This window comes from Schistocerca cancellata, chromosome 4 (assembly GCF_023864275.1).
Source record: "Schistocerca cancellata isolate TAMUIC-IGC-003103 chromosome 4, iqSchCanc2.1, whole genome shotgun sequence".
NCBI classification, from domain to species: Eukaryota; Metazoa; Arthropoda; class Insecta; order Orthoptera; family Acrididae; genus Schistocerca; species Schistocerca cancellata.
In genome coordinates, this window is record NC_064629.1 from 480,305,628 (window position 1) to 480,322,576 (window position 16,949).

At 43.5% G+C, this 16,949-nt stretch overlaps 1 protein-coding gene across 1 annotated transcript in view; it reads right to left on the reverse strand.

Annotated features, from left to right (window-relative positions):
• The window catches only part of LOC126184270 (tachykinin-like peptides receptor 99D), a 742,646-nt gene extending 726,148 nt beyond the window's left edge, over positions 1–16,498 (reverse strand). Inside the window, exon 1 of the mRNA XM_049926644.1 lies at positions 16,155–16,498. Coding sequence (XP_049782601.1) covers positions 16,155–16,384 — 230 coding nt within the window. The 5' untranslated portion in view covers positions 16,385–16,498. The remainder of the gene's footprint in view (positions 1–16,154) is intronic.
• Between the last annotated feature and the right edge of the window lie 451 nt (positions 16,499–16,949).

Genomic DNA, 16,949 nt, shown 5'->3' on the forward strand with positions numbered 1-16,949 from the left:
ATAAAGTTTCCCCTTCCTGGGACAATGAATTCACGGTGTTCTTATTTCAATTTCCAGGAGTGTAGATTTTTAGCCACTATGTTTCCTGGACTGACACGTTATTAAATATTGTTTTGAATGTGCGCTACCAGTGACACATGACATATTTCTGGTTGTTTGATGTGAAATTATATCTGATACGGTACGACTTTCTGTCGTTGGCTTATCCAGTCAAGAAAGTCGTCAAAGTAACGTCATAATGAAAAGCGCCAAAAACTCTGTGGACCGTTTCAGTGCAGCTTAGACAGAGAAAATGGAAACCTATTCGGTATATAGACTGTCTTCACTGAAACTTATGTTCCTTGCTTCTGTTGTGGCCTTCAGTTCGAAGATTGGTCTGATTCAGCTTTCCACCCGACTCTACCCTATGTAAGACCTTTTTTATCGACATAACTACGGAAACGTGCATTCAGTTCGATCCGCTTACGATAAAGAAACCTCAGTCTGCCTACAGTTTTTACCCCCCCCCCCCCAAACTCACCTCCAGTAACAAACTGACGACTATCTGATACCTTTGGATGTGTCCCAGCAAGTGATACCAGCTTTTATTCACGCTATGCAGTGAATTTCTTTCTTCCATAAATCGTTTCATTTTCTCTTCAATACTTACGCAATCTGCCCATATTTCCTAAAACATTCTCCAATAGCACTACAATTCAATCCTTTTGTTTTTGTCTGAATGGTTCGAGGTCTGAATTTCAGTTTAATACAAGTATAAATTTCACACAAATACCTTTACACAATATTTCTTAACTTTTTCATTTAAATTATATTTTACCAAATTTCTCTTTCTCATACGCGTTTCTCTTGCTATAGTCAGGCTGCATTTTGTATCCACTCTACTTCGGCCATCGTCAATTATTTTACTTCCAGAATAGCTATACGCGCCTATGAATCTTACAGAATTATTTTCTAATCTAATTCCCTTATCATCGCCTGATTTGATTCGAATATATTCAAATATCCTTGTTTCACTGTTGTTGACGTTCATATTAGAACCACATTTAAGGACACGATCCATTCACTTCATCTGATTTTTCAAGACCTTTGTCGTCTCTAAGCATAATGTCATTGTCAAACCTCAGTGTATTTATTTCTTCTCTCTGAATTTTAATTTCATTTCAATATTTCCCCTTTGTTTTCTTGGAAGCTTGCTCAAAATACGGACTGAGTAACATCAGTGTAGTCTACAACTCTGTCTAACTCCCTTCATAAAAACTGTGTCGATTTCATGTCGTTGGGCTCTTAAAACTGTCGTCTAATCTTCGCATAAATTTTAGACAACTTTTCACTCCATTTACATAAATTAGAATACTGTACTCCAGTCAACATTGATAATGGAAGTCTCTGAATGTACAGAGACTACTAACGTAGGTTTATCTCTCGCCAGCCGAACTTCTAAGACAACTCGTAAGGTAAATATTGCCTTGCTTGTTGCAACAGCAACTCTCCCCTAGCAGTTCCTTGTTTTCAGTTTTGTGCTTTCTGTCAATCCCATTTTTTAGACGACTGTATCGATTTTGGCTGCTTCATTTGCTGCATTTCTATATTTTTACTTTTCGTCACTTACTTTCAATAACTATTATGTTATCTAATGATTACAACTGGACCTTGCTGTTTGTCTGTTTGATACTCATCTGCCTTCATTCTTTGTTTCCTCAATGATACCCACTCGTTTTATATGGCATTCCTTACCTCTGTTTCAATCAATCACAGTCTAATGATCCCTTTGATACTCCCAGCAGCCGCTGCCTCTTTTAAATTATCCTGATCCCATGTACTTATACTCCTACCTACCTTGGATTTCAAATTATAACAATTATATTATTGTAAGAGTCCACATCTGCACCAGACAATGTTCTGTAGCTCAAAATCTGATGTGAAAATCTCCGTCTTCCGATTATGAAAACGAATTGAAATGTTCCGGTGCCTGAAGTTATTTTCCACGCACACAACATTAGATAATGGTCCTTAAACGATGTGTTGCCAATGACTGAATTAAGTTCTGTGCAGAATTCCACCAGGCGAATTTCCCTTTCATTCCTTTGGTCCAGTCCACTTCACGTACTACTCATCCTTCTATTACTTTCCTTAAGATGATATTCCAAGCTCCTATCGGAATTAGATAGTCGCCTCCCTTAATTACTTGAATAAATTCTTTCATATCAAAATAAATTTTTCCAAAACTTTCATCTGAGGAGCTAGTACACATACAAACTGGTCATACTGTATGAATACGATACTCCTGTCACTATTCTGTTCATAGTAGCTTATCTGCATTTCTGTTTTCTTGGTCATTATGTGAAGTACTCATTCCATACCCCTTCCTGATTTTCTGTTTGTATCTTTCTACTCCCCTCACCAAAAGTCGTGTTTTTCTTGCCATCACACTTCCATAATTTCCATTATATTTAACTTGAGCCTTTTCATTTCTATTTTGAAATTCTTAATCTACATAAACGTTTAAGAAATCTAACAGTCGACGTTCCGTCCCATAGTGTGTAGTTTAGTTTTCTCTGACGAAAACACCCTCCGCAGTACCCCTGCTATAGATACGAATTGGGGAACGGCATTTACCTCCAGAATATGTTACAGAAGACGATTCCATTATCACTAAACCACACAGTAAAGCTACGTCTCCTCTGTTCATATAACGCCTGTAGTCTCTCGTAGCTTTCACTTGTTTGCAGCATCCAAATAGCAAGGCCCTGTTTGCTAACGTTCCATGCGAGATCCTCCAGTTTTCTAGAGTGACGCCCCTGGAAGCGCATGCTAGTCAGGCCCCTCCACATAAACTACTCGAGGATGGTTCCACCGAGGGTGCAACTGTCTGTATCGTCGAGGAGTGCAAGCCATCTCACTGTGACAAGTTCAGTGGTTCTTACATTTATGGTTACCTAATCCAGGACATGAATGACTTTCGTAAATTCACATTGGCTCTTCCCTATTCATTTTATTTATTCTCCTTATATATCCAGGAGTTCGCTAAACATCGAAAATTCCTGAGCAACTGTTTCACAAAGACATGTATTTTTCAGCTTTACAAGCTTGTTACTATGAGACTGTAGGGGCCTTGGTTGAGATCCCTAATGCTGTTGGCATAATGGAGAGTAGAGTGCGGTGGAGAAGGCTGGATACTGATGACACAACATTAGCGGAATTAAAATTTATTACTATAAACTTTACTGCCATATATCCCTCTTTATGACGGAGCCCATGTCTGAAGCGGCGCAGCGTATGACCTCGGAATGGCCTAATGCTGTCCCAGCAGTCTTCAGAGGACGTCTCTCTCTGGAGCCTCCACTCACGTAAACACGATGCCTGGTCAACGACAGGTTACGCTGGCGGCCATCGTACTCCGTACATCATAAGGCGTTATTGCCCAGGACGGCTACTGCGTATTACCAGAGAACTCTCGCGGACACGGAAGGGGTGTGCTTGGGAAATCTCTCAACTGCTCTACACAGTGTGGAAGACGAACAGCAGCAAATCCTTCCACAAGGAAGGCTGGGGTTGTCGATGAGTTATTACAGATACCACTCAGGAGCAGCAGTGAATATCACGCCTCCTGAATACTGTGGCGGGTTGACGATACATCAGACACCATTAGTTTGACACAAAAATTAGGAGGTACAAGTTTTCAAGAGTTCTTATTAGTGGTTGAGAGGCCAGCAGCTCACATCGGCCAAGTACAGTACTACTGAAGAAATTTAGAGAATCAGCATTTAAGGCTTACTGGAGAACGATTCTACTGCTGCCAATGCACATTCCGCGTAAGGACTAAGATGTTAAGATTAGGGAGATTATGGATCATATCAACGCATACAGACAGTCGTTTTCTCCTCGCACTATTTGCGAGTGGAACAGAAAAGAAAATGACTAGTATTGGTACAGGGTACCCTCCGCCACGCACCATATGGTAGCTTGCAGAGTATGTACGCAGATTTAGAGGTAGATATGAAAATCTGATCATAACTACTTATTTCGTGATCTGAGTCCATAAGGGATATTGCGCATCACTTGATCTTCATTAGATATCTGTTTCCTAGCGTTTATTGACGCTTTTATCTAGACTGATATAACTGGTGCCACTTGTGGTAAACCATAGTCATCTCATTTGAACGGTTTAGCTCCCTATACGTAGCCCTGTCTGTCCCTGACGTTCTTAAGTTTTCGTATTCGCTTGTTTCGTGTATGCCAAACTTCATGTAAGATTTCTGGGAATTTTTTTACTAATCTTTTGTTTGCTCCAAGCTTGGATTTTATCAAGTCAAAAACAGACGACATTTTTATGCTGTGTGGTCAAAGGCTGGCACAGGATTGTTGCCGCAGCTGCGGACCAGAGATGACCCCAGTGTCTGTATTAGTATGTCCGATAAACATCAGTTTAGTTTAGTTTCCGTTTCTTACGTATTTCCTCGAGGAAGTGAATTTTGTGTATTTTACTACGTAGACTAGCGTTTATTAACTCACTATAAGTCTTTTTGAGCTAATTTTAGAGCATGTCTGTACGAAGAGACCGCCACTAGGCTCCATTTACGCCATGTGACTCCATATGCAGCTCGTGTGAGTACACAGCCTTAAAGTTAGCGTATTTATTTCCTGCAGTAGCTTTTGTATAAGCGAAGCTTCTAGTAAAAAGTAACTGTTTATACGTCGATGGTCAGTATAAAATTCTGGCTACTGCGCAAAGCTACCGTGACATCAGAGCGTCGGTGATTAGGCTTGCGACAATATCGGTACCGTTGGAAGCCCCTGGTGACCAGGTTCGTGCTGCGTCTTACGGTACGCAGTATGAGACTGGTCCGTCTTCGCTCCCGAGTGTTACTGAGCCGAAGGCGAAAGATGGAACAGGATGCATGGCAGGCTCCTTATGTCCCAGCAACACGTACGAGGTACTACCAAGTGTTGATAAAGCGGCCGATTTTCCTGCTCATTTTGGACAAGTGCAGAGGGCGTGTTTGCGTCACTGGGAGCTCCAACATTAGGCTGATAATGGTTCACCTGAGGGAAATACCATGCAAGGCGGGAAAAAATGCCACTTTACACTCATTACGTTTGCCGGGGGGTCTCGTCCATGATGTGGAAGAGGCCTTGTCAGAGGCTATAAAACGCACTACATACAACTGGCTGTAAATAGTGGCACAAGTCAGCATGAATGACGCCTGATGGTTGGGCTCTGAGGCCATCCTCAGTTCGTTTTGGCGTGTAAGGCAGCAAGATTTTGTCACCATATATAAAGTACTCTGTAAATTCTTTCCAATTTATATTTAATTAGATCATGGTTTGATGCAGAAGCGGATATTAATCATTTCATTGTCTGATAATGGCTAGCACCATGTACTAACAATTTCTGTAGTACTGCATGTCTGGGTGTAAATTAGAGGTGAGAACTGACGGAAAGGGCGACGTGGGCTACACTTTCCTTAGAAGCCGCTGTCGGCTAAGGTGGGACTGGGAAGTGGATTGTCATGTTCTGCAGGGGTGGACGCGTACTACCCTGACAGAGAGCAGAGTGATGAGGAGGGGGTTTTCAAAGCCGGAGGCCGCAGATCCCCCATAGCATGGACAGGGCAAGTTTGAGGCTGCACTCTCATGGGCCGAAAACATTTCAGATTAGCATACCTGGAGAAAGAGTTTTGGAGGCAGAACAAGGCTGAGTGACGTCCTTTTAGTTTGATGGAATGCGCGGGCTCACAAATGATGGTCATGAGCTGATCTCAGAGCAATCTTCTCTTGAGAAGTGCTGCGTCGCACTTCCTACAAAAAAGGCGGAAAGTGTATTTGACTGGCGAACTGTTGAAGATGTGTGAGGGGAAATGGAAACTTCGAGAAACTGCTTACGAAAGCAGTGTGAGCTTTAGGTTATTCACTGGTAGATTTACGCCTTGGGAGATTGTGCTTTTGTAACGGTCCCTGGAATTCGTCGCCTGTGCACAAATATAGTTGCCGCATTCCCGGAGGGTGCTGGCATATGTCACGGAGAGGCACTTCCCTGTTGGTATGCATGGAAGACACTTCCCACTAGGAATCGATGTAGATACTTCGCTGCTGAGAACCACAACAGGGAATCAGGTAGTTACAATCAGGGAAGTGTTGCTTTTGACGCAAGGAACACGTGAAGTCGTTTCCCTCTGAGGAGAATTGCTATTATGTTTACTCGATTGACGATTCTTTACCTCTCTGCGGGGTCTGATGCACATTTAGGTGCTTCTCTACAGAAGAATCCATCAATCGAGATTCTGTTCATGATTAGTGAGCAAACAGAAATCTTGACTCATGGTCTACCTTGAATTTTAGCTTAGGGGTTTGCAAACGGCATATTTCGTCCGCTGTGTAGGCTGAGAATTGCAGTAACGCCACGTACATCATCTGCACAGCAGCCGTCGCCCCAACGAGCAGGTGAGTGGTGCAGTACTTTTCCTGAAAATGTCAGTCAGGGTGTTGGTCTTCTGTCTCTCACCACTAATCAGTATCAACCAACTATGTCTCCGGATAAGAAAGGGAGGCTCGGTATAAGGAAAGTAAAACATATATTCTGCAAAACTCGAAATTACATTTAGGATAGAATCCGGCGTTGTGTACTCGATGTCTACAAAATTCTTTTTTTGCACTCATTACCATGCCGATAGTAATAATTACTTTGATGTGCTAAACTTAAGTAAAAACACAACAAGATACTTCATTTCATGAAATCCCTAGGTATATGTTGTCAACACCAAAATCGTTTTAATCATTTGTAGGCGTGAGAATTGCATTGCGGAGACAACATTAGGTAACCACAAAATACACATGTCATATTTTACTAACAGGTGAAGGAACTAACATCACATGTGTGGTGCTGGTTAAGCTGACTATCTGTACCAGCGGACCCAGGGTCGACCGCGGTCCGCCGTTTTGGAGGAGAGAGTAGGGTCCAAACCAAAGTCTCCGATAACTCTACGATGGTGTCGGACGCGAATTTCTCGACCTCTGCTATCAGTTAAAGAATTGTAGGGTTCCTCTTAATAGATCAGGCGTGCAGTACACGCAGGAAATGACTACTACTTGTGCACATAAAGGGACATGGCGTGCACATGAGGGCATTTTAGATTAGAGAAACCCTCCTTCGGAACTGAGATACACTGCCTGCCAAAATCTAAGTTACATCAACCACAGTGGTCTCAGAGAATTCTCGTCTTCGCTGGATGTAGAAAAGTTTAATACACTCCTGGAAATTGAAATAAGAACACCGTGAATTCATTGTCCCAGGAAGGGGAAACTTTATTGACACATTCCTGGGGTCAGATACATCACATGATCACACTGACAGAACCACAGGCACATAGACACAGGCAACAGAGCATGCACAATGTCGGCACTAGTACAGTGTATATCCACCTTTCGCAGCAATGCAGGCTGCTATTCTCCCATGGAGACGATCGTAGAGATGCTGGATGTAGTCCTGTGGAACGGCTTGCCATGCCATTTCCACCTGGCGCCTCAGTTGGACCAGCGTTCGTGCTGGACGTGCAGACCGCGTGAGACGACGCTTCATCCAGTCCCAAACATGCTCAATGGTGGACAGATCCGGAGATCTTGCTGGCCAGGGTAGTTGACTTACACCTTCTAGAGCACGTTGGGTGGCACGGGATACATGCGGACGTGCATTGTCCTGTTGGAACAGCAAGTTCCCTTGCCGGTCTAGGAATGGTAGAACGATGGGTTCGATGACGGTTTGGATGTACCGTGCACTATTCAGTGTCCCCTCGACGATCACCAGTGGTGTACGGCCAGTGTAGGAGATCGCTCCCCACACCATGATGCCGGGTGTTGGCCCTGTGTGCCTCGGTCGTATGCAGTCCTGATTGTGGCGCTCACCTGCACGGCGCCAAACACGCATACGACCATCATTGGCACCAAGGCAGAAGCGACTCTCATCGCTGAAGACGACACGTCTCCATTCGTCCCTCCATTCACGCCTGTCGCGACACCACTGGAGGCGGGCTGCACGATGTTGGGGCGTGAGCGGAAGACGGCCTAACGGTGTGCGGGACCGTAGCCCAGCTTCATGGAGACGGTTGCGAATGGTCCTCGCCGATACCCCAGGAGCAACAGTGTGCCTAATTTGCTGGGAAGTGGCGGTGCGGTCCCCTACGGCACTGCGTAGGATCCTACGGTCTTGGCGTGCATCCGTGCGTCGCTGCGGTCCGGTCCCAGGTCGACGGGCATGTGCACCTTCCGCCGACCACTGGCGACAACATCGATGTACTGTGGAGACCTCACGCCCCACGTGTTGAACAATTCGGCGGTGCGTCCACCCGGCCTCCCGCATGCCCACTATACGCCCTCGCTCAAAGTCCGTCAACTGCACATACGGTTCACGTCCACGCTGTCGCGGCTTGCTACCAGTGTTAAAGACTGCGATGGAGCTCCGTATGCCACGGCAAACTGGCTGACACTGACGGCGACGGTGCACAAATGCTGCGCAGCTAGCGCCATTCGACGGCCAACACCGCGGTTCCTGGTGTGTCCGCTGTGCCGTGCGTGTGATCATTGCTTGTACAGCCCTCTCGCAGTGTCCGGAGCAAGTATGGTGGGTCTGACACACCGGTGTCAATGTGTTCTTTTTTCCATTTCCAGGAGTGTATTATATTAGTAAACTGTAGGAGCATGCAAGGAAAGATCCTAGAATTAGTATCGCTTATTGAATAACAACGAAATTCGAAGTTCAGATAGGAATATATATCGTAAGAAGAGGTTAGTCACGAGTGCAGTCGGCGTATGTATTGCAGTAAAGAATTCGATAGTATCTAACTACGTTTTCATGGATTTCGAATATGAATGAATTAACCTGGGTAAAGCTATGCTTCAAAAATCTATCAAAAATATTAATTGGTTTGTTTCTTCCTGGGTCAGGAGTTGTAGATGTAGAGCGCTTCAGAGAGGAGTTGAAGAACATCGTCATAGTTTTCCTGATAATGCAGTTGTAAGAAAATGACATGTCAACAACCCAGGTACGTGTTGGGAGAATCATGTTATCAAAGCTGGTGTCACAGACAGCGATTTGTGTGATATTATTCTGAATGTCTTCTCCGCACATTACTTCGAGCAGGTAATTAGAGAAACAAGTCGTAAAGGTAACGTCCTAGAACGCCTAACAACAAACAAGTCTGAACTTACCGAATTAGTTCACGTAAAGGAAGTTAACAGTGATTATAAGGCTGTGATAGCAATTTTGACTACGGTTTTTACTTGTAGTGATAAGAAGGGTAGAAATTTATTTTTGTTTAGCAATATTTATTTTTTGGTTGGTTGATTTCCGGGAGGGAACCAAACAGCGAGGTCATCGGTCCCATCGCATTAGGGAAGGATGGGGAAGGAAGTCGGCAATGCCCTTTGACAAGAACCATCTCGGCATTAGCCTGAAGTGATTTAGGGAAATGAAGATGGCCGGACGCTGGATTGAACCGTCCGCCTCCCGAATGCGAGTCCAGTGTGCTAACCACTCGCCACCTCGCTCGGTGCTAATCAAGAGTGACTCGATATAAACTGCAGAGTGACCGCCCCTGGTAGCTGAGTGGTCAGCACGACGTAATGTCGTACCTAACGGCCCGGGTTCGATTTCCGGCTGGGTCGGAGATTTTCTCCGCTCAGAGACTGGGTGTTGTGTTGTCCTTCCCATCATCATTTCATACCCATCGACACGTAAGTCGCCGCAGTGCCTTCAACTCGAAAAACTTGCACCAGGCGAACGGTCTACCCGACGAGAGGCGCTAGCCACACGGCTTTTCCAACTGCAGAGTATCTGAGTAGCCAGTATCAAATATTCACTGCCGAGGACGAAGACGCGCAGCAAAAATGAAACAAAATGAATCTGAACCATCGTTTAATATGCTTTAGACAAGAATGCTGAAAGCAAGGTGTCAATGGATGGTAAAGACGCATCATAGCTTAATAGCCGTGTGAGAAAAGTGCTGCATGAACAAAGAGAGCTTCATCACACAATCAGATCAGATCAGTACTGGATCTGATGTCAGTATTTTTCCATCACATGTCAAAAGCTGTTTGGCAGTCTGACTTTCATTCGAATTTTATACGTTTTCGCAACAACCGTTTGAATAATACTGGAAGTTTTGAAAAAATTTGGTGAATTTCCTACAATAATTGCACAGGCATACGGGTGTCTGAAATTGCTGGGCTTTTCTGCAGTGCTGAGAAGCCGAAATTAATTGAGAGTCAATTTTAACACCTCATACACCTATCACATAGCCTAGACGTTTAACTTTTGTTTGTGCAAAATAGCATTTAGCTGCGCTGAGCGTCATAAATGTTTTCTGCCATCTTTTAAATACTTTTAAATACACTGCCGTAAAAAAAAAGTACAGCTGGGAATACGACTTCGATTATGTTTCTATGACGGCATATGTCACCTCGGGAATAGTAGATGTTCTGATAATGGTTTCAACATCTTCCGCCAACAGACAGCATAGTAGTATAGCTGCCAGAGCGTGTGAATCCTTTAACAGAAAATGCTCACAGCAAGAAGGCTGAGTGTGGTGCAAAAGTGTGATGCGAGCAGGCAACCATGCCACACAGACGCACTCGTGCTTCCTACAGCCAACTAAGTGAGTTTGAAAGGGGTCAAATTGTGGCCTTCCGTGTGGCGGGATGGTCCTTTCGTAGAAATTCCACACAAGCTGGACGTGAAGTGTCAGTTGCGTACCGATGCTGGTGTCAGTGGTCACAAGAACATCCTTACACCTGAAGACGAGGTTCTGGACGTGCACACAGCACAGATGTCCGCCAGTATCGTTGCATTGTAAGGGCAGCTGTGTTAGATCCTACAGCACCACAGCACAGATAAGCTGCCTTTTGAGCCCAGACATGTCAACACGAACTGTTACGAATCGGTTATTAGTAGTGGGAGTACAAGAACGCACACATCTAGCCCCTCTTCCAGTCACGCCACGGAGCGACGTGCGCGCCTGGACTAGTTCCGTCAGAGGATTACTTGGAAGATGAAATGGCGTGCTGCGGCCTTCAGTGATGAAAGCAGATTCTGCCTGCACGCAAGTGATTGTCGTTCATGCTTACGATGTACAGTTGGTGAGCGCTGTCTCGTAAAGTCCATTTGTCCAAGAAGGGGGCCCACTACAGGCGTTATGGTCTGGGATGCGGTAAGCTACTATACTCGTTCACATTTGGTGGAGGGCACGCTAACCAGTGCTCATTACGTGCATAATGTTCTTAGACCTATTCTTCTATCGCTCTTGCCAAAGGAAAGTGATGAGTTGTTCCAACAGAATAATGCTCGCCCACACACTGCATGTGAAACTCAATGTGCTCTGTAAGACGTGCAGAAACTTCCCTGGTCAGCACAATCTCTGAACTTATCTCCCATTGAGCACATGTGGGGTATGATGATGAGATGAGAAATGACTCGTGATACTCGTCAGACAACAACTCTAACAGAAACACGTGAACAGATGCAAATGGTGTCGCATAAGATATCCCGGGACAGTATTCGCCGTCTGCACCATCAACTGGACGCTAGAGTCAGCACCTGCATTTCTACCTATGGAGTCTACACTACGTATACTTTGTGATCAACGTATCCGGACACCTGGTTGAAAATGACTTACAAGTTCGTGGCGCCCTCCATAGGTAATGTTGGATTTCAGTATGGTGTTCGCAGACTCTCAGCCTTGATGACAGCTTCCACTCCCGCAGGCATACGTTCAATCAGGTACTGGGAGGTTTCTTTGCGAATGGAAGCCTGTTATTCACGGAGTGCTGCACTGAGGAGATGTTCGAAGTCGGTCGGTGAGGCGTGGCACGAAGTCGGAGTCCCAAAACATCCCAAAGGTGTTCTATAGGATTCAGGCCATGACTCTGTGCAGGCCAGTCCATTACATGGGTGTTATTGTCATGTAACCATTCCGCCATAGGCCGTGCATTATGAACTGGTGCTTGATCGTGTTGAAAGATGCAATCGTCATTACTAAATTCCTCTTCAACAGTGGGAAGCAAGAAGGTGCTAAAAACATCATTGTAGACCCGTGCTGTGATAGTGCCACGCAAAACAACAAGGGGTGCAAGGCCCCTCCATGAAAATACGACCACACCATAACACCACCATCTCCGAATTTTACTGTCGGCACCACACACGCTGGCAGATGACTTTCACCGGGTATTCGCAATACCCACACCCTGCCATGGGATCGCCATATTGTGTACCGTGCTTCGTTACTCCGCACGACGTTTTTCCACTGTTCAGTCGTCCAATGTTTAGTCTCCTTACACCAAGCGAGGCGTCGTTTAGCGTTTACCGGCGTGGTGTGTGGCTTATGAGCAGCCACTCGACCATGAAATCCTAGTTTCCCCCCTGCCGCCTAACTGTCATAGTACGTGCTGTTGATCCAGATGCAGTTTGAAATTCCTGTGTGATGGTCTGGATAGATGTCTGCCTATTACACATTACGAGGTCGGCCTGTACGCTTTCGTGCTCTGCGTGTCCCCTCACGTTTCCACTTCACTATCACACTGGAAACAGTTGACCTAGGGATATTTAGGAGTGTCGAAATCTCGCGTACAGGCGTATGACACAAGTGACACCCAACCACCTGACCTCTTTCGAAGTCCGCGACTCCCGCGGAGCACCCCATTCTGGTCTCTCACGATGTATACAGACTACTGAGGTCGCTGATATAGAGTACCTGGCAGCACAGTGCACCTAAAATGAAAAACATATTTTTTGGGGGTGTCCGGATACTTTTTATCACGTAGTGGACTTCTTTGGGTAGTCTGGCTTGGTTCGATATCTGGTACCTCAGAACTGTTTGTGATGCTGATCTCAAAGTGTAATCATATCATGTACTCGAAATGCAGCGTTGCAACAATAAATCTTTAATGAATCGGGAACCTCTAAAAAGTCTTCCTTCCGAACCTTTTTATCTGGCAGTATACTTCTTCCAAATATTTGATGTGTTCCTCCATGCATTTCGGAAATACAATGATGTTGTCTGAGTACACCATACATTTTTTAGGTTTCATGCGACGAATGACACTATCCAGCAGTCTCTGAAATGTAGCTGGTGTGTTAAGTCCGAATGGGATTCTACGATACTACTAATGACCCGATGGTGTTGTGAAGGCAGTTTTCAGCCTATCTTCTGGAACTACTTGTAGTTGGTGATACCTGCTTCTTAGATCTATTACTGAAATGTGTCTGCACTGGCCCAGATTCTCCAATGAGTATGGTATGCGTCAGAGTGACAGCCTTGGTCTTCAAGTATCTGTAATTGCAACGGCGTCTATACTTCATAGTACCATGAGGTGATATCTTGGCAACGATAAGGACATGTGCAATTCATCGACTATCAGTATGTTCTGTTATTTCTTTATGTAGCTTCTGGTCAATAAATTTTTCCATCAATACTTGCAGAAGATTGGGTACCCAGTGTGGCTTCCTATACACTGGAGCATTGTTACCTGTAAGTACATGATGTCTTGTATCATGCGTCACTGGTGATGGACCATTTGTGTTAAAGAAAAGGAGGGATCACACTAACGAAGCTGCCATCGAATGGCATGTAACTGGTCCATTCTTAAGTCAGAATTCCATTCTACGATACTGCAAATGACGCGTTGGTGTTGTGAAGGCAGTTTTCGGTCTATCTTCTGGAACTACTTGTATATTAATATCAGCTGCACGCAGTTGACGTGAACAAGTGTATGGGCCTGAAGATGACGTTGTTAAAACGTTGAAACTAGTTGCCAAAATAAAATCGACACCTTAAATAACGCTGGAGGAATTTCTTAATTTTTAATATAAATTGATACCAGCTGACGTCCCACTGTCCTCCATTTCAACTATGGAGGTACGAAGAAACTACTTGTAGTTGGTGATACCCACTTCTTAGATCCATTACTGAAATATGACTCCACTGGCACAGATTGTGCAGTGAATAGAGTATGGGTCAGTGACAGTCTTAGCCTTCAGGTACCTGTAATAGCAACAGAATCTGTACTTCATAGTGCCGTGAGTTATCGTCGATCACTTCCTCCGAAATGATTGAGTTTCTTACATAAAGCACATGCACTTAGGGTTTGCTTGCTGCTCAGGTTGTCATACGACCTGTCAGTGTCTTCTTCATCCAGAACATCTAAAACTGATGCTTAACATATACCTTTGTCTGTATCTCTTGCTCCTCAGTTCATCACTCCTTGTCCCTAACTCTTGCTCTTAATTTCACCACTTCATACAACGATCTTCTCAGAAACTAGATTACCATAATTTTTGGAAATACGCGTAAATATTCCAGAACTAAACTGTTCAGTGTTACTTTGTCAAGTAATTTGGTAAGGAAGTCGTTATCCTCATTTCTTATTTTCGCCCCATTTAAACATCACAACGAAAATGTGACAGTTTTGTTTCATATTTGCAAGTATGGCGTTATAGTATAGATAATTTTTATGGTAAGATATTTTTAGGTACTTATTTCAGGCGTGCCTTCAGTGGTTCTTGGCACGCAAATTACTCAGATTAGCTGGTTATGTTTGGCGGTAAATTCAGTATATTGTTACCTTTAAATCCAGTTTGTTACGCAAATGTTAGTTGCGACGTCTGTGAAACTGCTCATAATGATTTCCTTAACGCAGTGACAAGCGAAGCCTTAAACGTTAAGAGATACACCCTATTATCGAGCGTACATTTTAACAATGAATATTTTCATTTCAGTGTGACAAAAAATTTACTGTGGAAATGTGAAACGTGTATCTCTACAGTTTCACAAAGAGAACTACGTTATCAAAACGAGACTTACAGAAACTATTCCACAGGTGCATTCTGTTTTCACTGATGTGCGTTGAGAATTGTGCATGCATGGTTTCTTTTCGAACTATCGTTTACTGGAAGAATGTGAAACGAGAAAATAAGCGTAATCGGTATTTTCGCACTGAAACAGTTTCGACGTCTATCAACACTATGAGTGGGATGAAACAGAGGCCTGAAATTATAAGCACGAAGACCCATAATTTCGGACTGGTAGTTAAATAGAGCATCCAGAATGATTTCCTTTGTTTGCTATCAGGAACTTCATTGTGATGTAAAGTGTAAAATTTCGGAATACCTGCCAAACAGCTTTTCTAATTTTCTTGTATCCTACCTCAAAATGTGAGGAATCAGTAACAGAATGATACCATGCTTATTTAATGGAACTGTGAAGTGAATATTACAGTATATTGTACGGAGATTGCTATTGAGGAAGACGTAAAATGAGTAAGGATATCCTGTCAGCACAAAGCAAGTTAGATGAACCTAAATTACCTAGTACCTCACTGAAACAATGCAGCCACACGCCAATAATTCAGTTTCTAGAATGGTGGAACGATTGAGGAAAGCCACCATAAGGGCACATAGGTCTTTCTCCATTTAGTAGCAAAACCTCAGTGATGATAGTTTGGGAAGAAAATATATGTATTATTTGGCAATTCCCAAAGTATATACAGTTTATCTTATTTTTCTTTGACTTATTGTTTGTAAGGAAAAATATTACGACACTGAACTACCGTAACCTGCTTCTTCTGATTTTTTCAAGAACATTAAGGATATATAAAATGTAAAACTCTCCTCAGCACAAAGACTGGTTTAAACAACATATTATTTTACTGGCTATGGCGCTAATGGAGACATTATGCCCTCGCACTCCTCTAATCTTTGAACTGATTTAATTAGAGATTTAAAAGGAAACCTGAAGTTTAACCCGCACTCCGAACCAAAGTATTACTTGGCATTTTCGCGTTAACAAAATATTACCATAGCTCACATTCCAGGATACTTACTTCAAAATATTCTGTTTCAAATACAGTCATATTCCCATACTTTCCTTAAAATAAGTTTACTAAATTATAGAGCAACACAGAGGCTAGAAATATACGCTAGAAATATTAGGCTGTAGACATGATTTTGTGATTTTCTTTCAGCCACCGCATCTCATTTATTATAAGAAACTAGAATTATTTCTGAAACGTTCCTTGCCATTAACAATTTTCCTTAGTTATTATTCTTGCCCTTGTCTTATTTCTTGTACTTATTTCGCTCACTAACCTTTTCTCAAGTGAATGTTTCTTACCTGTCGATTGATATAGCCATGAGCGTGAAGACCGAAGCGCAGATGGAGAGGACGGCGACAAACTGAGTGATCTTGCAGTACGTTTCCCCAAATGGCCAGTCGTTGTTCAGCATGTACGTGTAATTGAAGGTGACGTTGAGTGTTGACACCATCGCATCAGCTATCGAAAGATTGACGAGGAAGTAGTTGGTAACTGTGCGCATCCTCTTGTGCGCCAAGACAATCCACATCACAATCAGGTTTCCTCCGGTTCCGACTATTACGATGCCTCCAAAGAAGACACTCCATAAGATTTGCCGCCACCAAGGAAGTGTGTAAGGAATATTGTCAATATCGCTGCTGTTTCCTGGTAGTGGAGACGTTCTGTTTACCAGGGAAGAATCATTCATCACACAAGCCGCACTCGTCGTATTGCTTGCGCCCATCAAGAAACAGTCTCCTGTGTCAATCTCCATCTCTTCCAGTATACGTCTGATTCGGAAACTTATATTCACCTCTTTGGTACAGGTATGCACAACAAACGGAACTTATCTCAGATATTCAAAATCAGATGGGTATAGTATGCTCTTATTCTGACGTTTTAGTCTGACGCTTGCAAAAGTATTTGCAAGTCTGATACTTGATAGATGTGAGTACACAACACCACAGTAGGTCAGTAGATAGATAAATGTTCCATAAGTGAACAGATATTTATTCAAAATATAACTGAAAAATATTTCTTTCCAGATTAAAAATATTTCATTTACGTTTTACCTCTCTTGTTCCAAGTAAAGCTCAGATATTTCAACTAGTGTT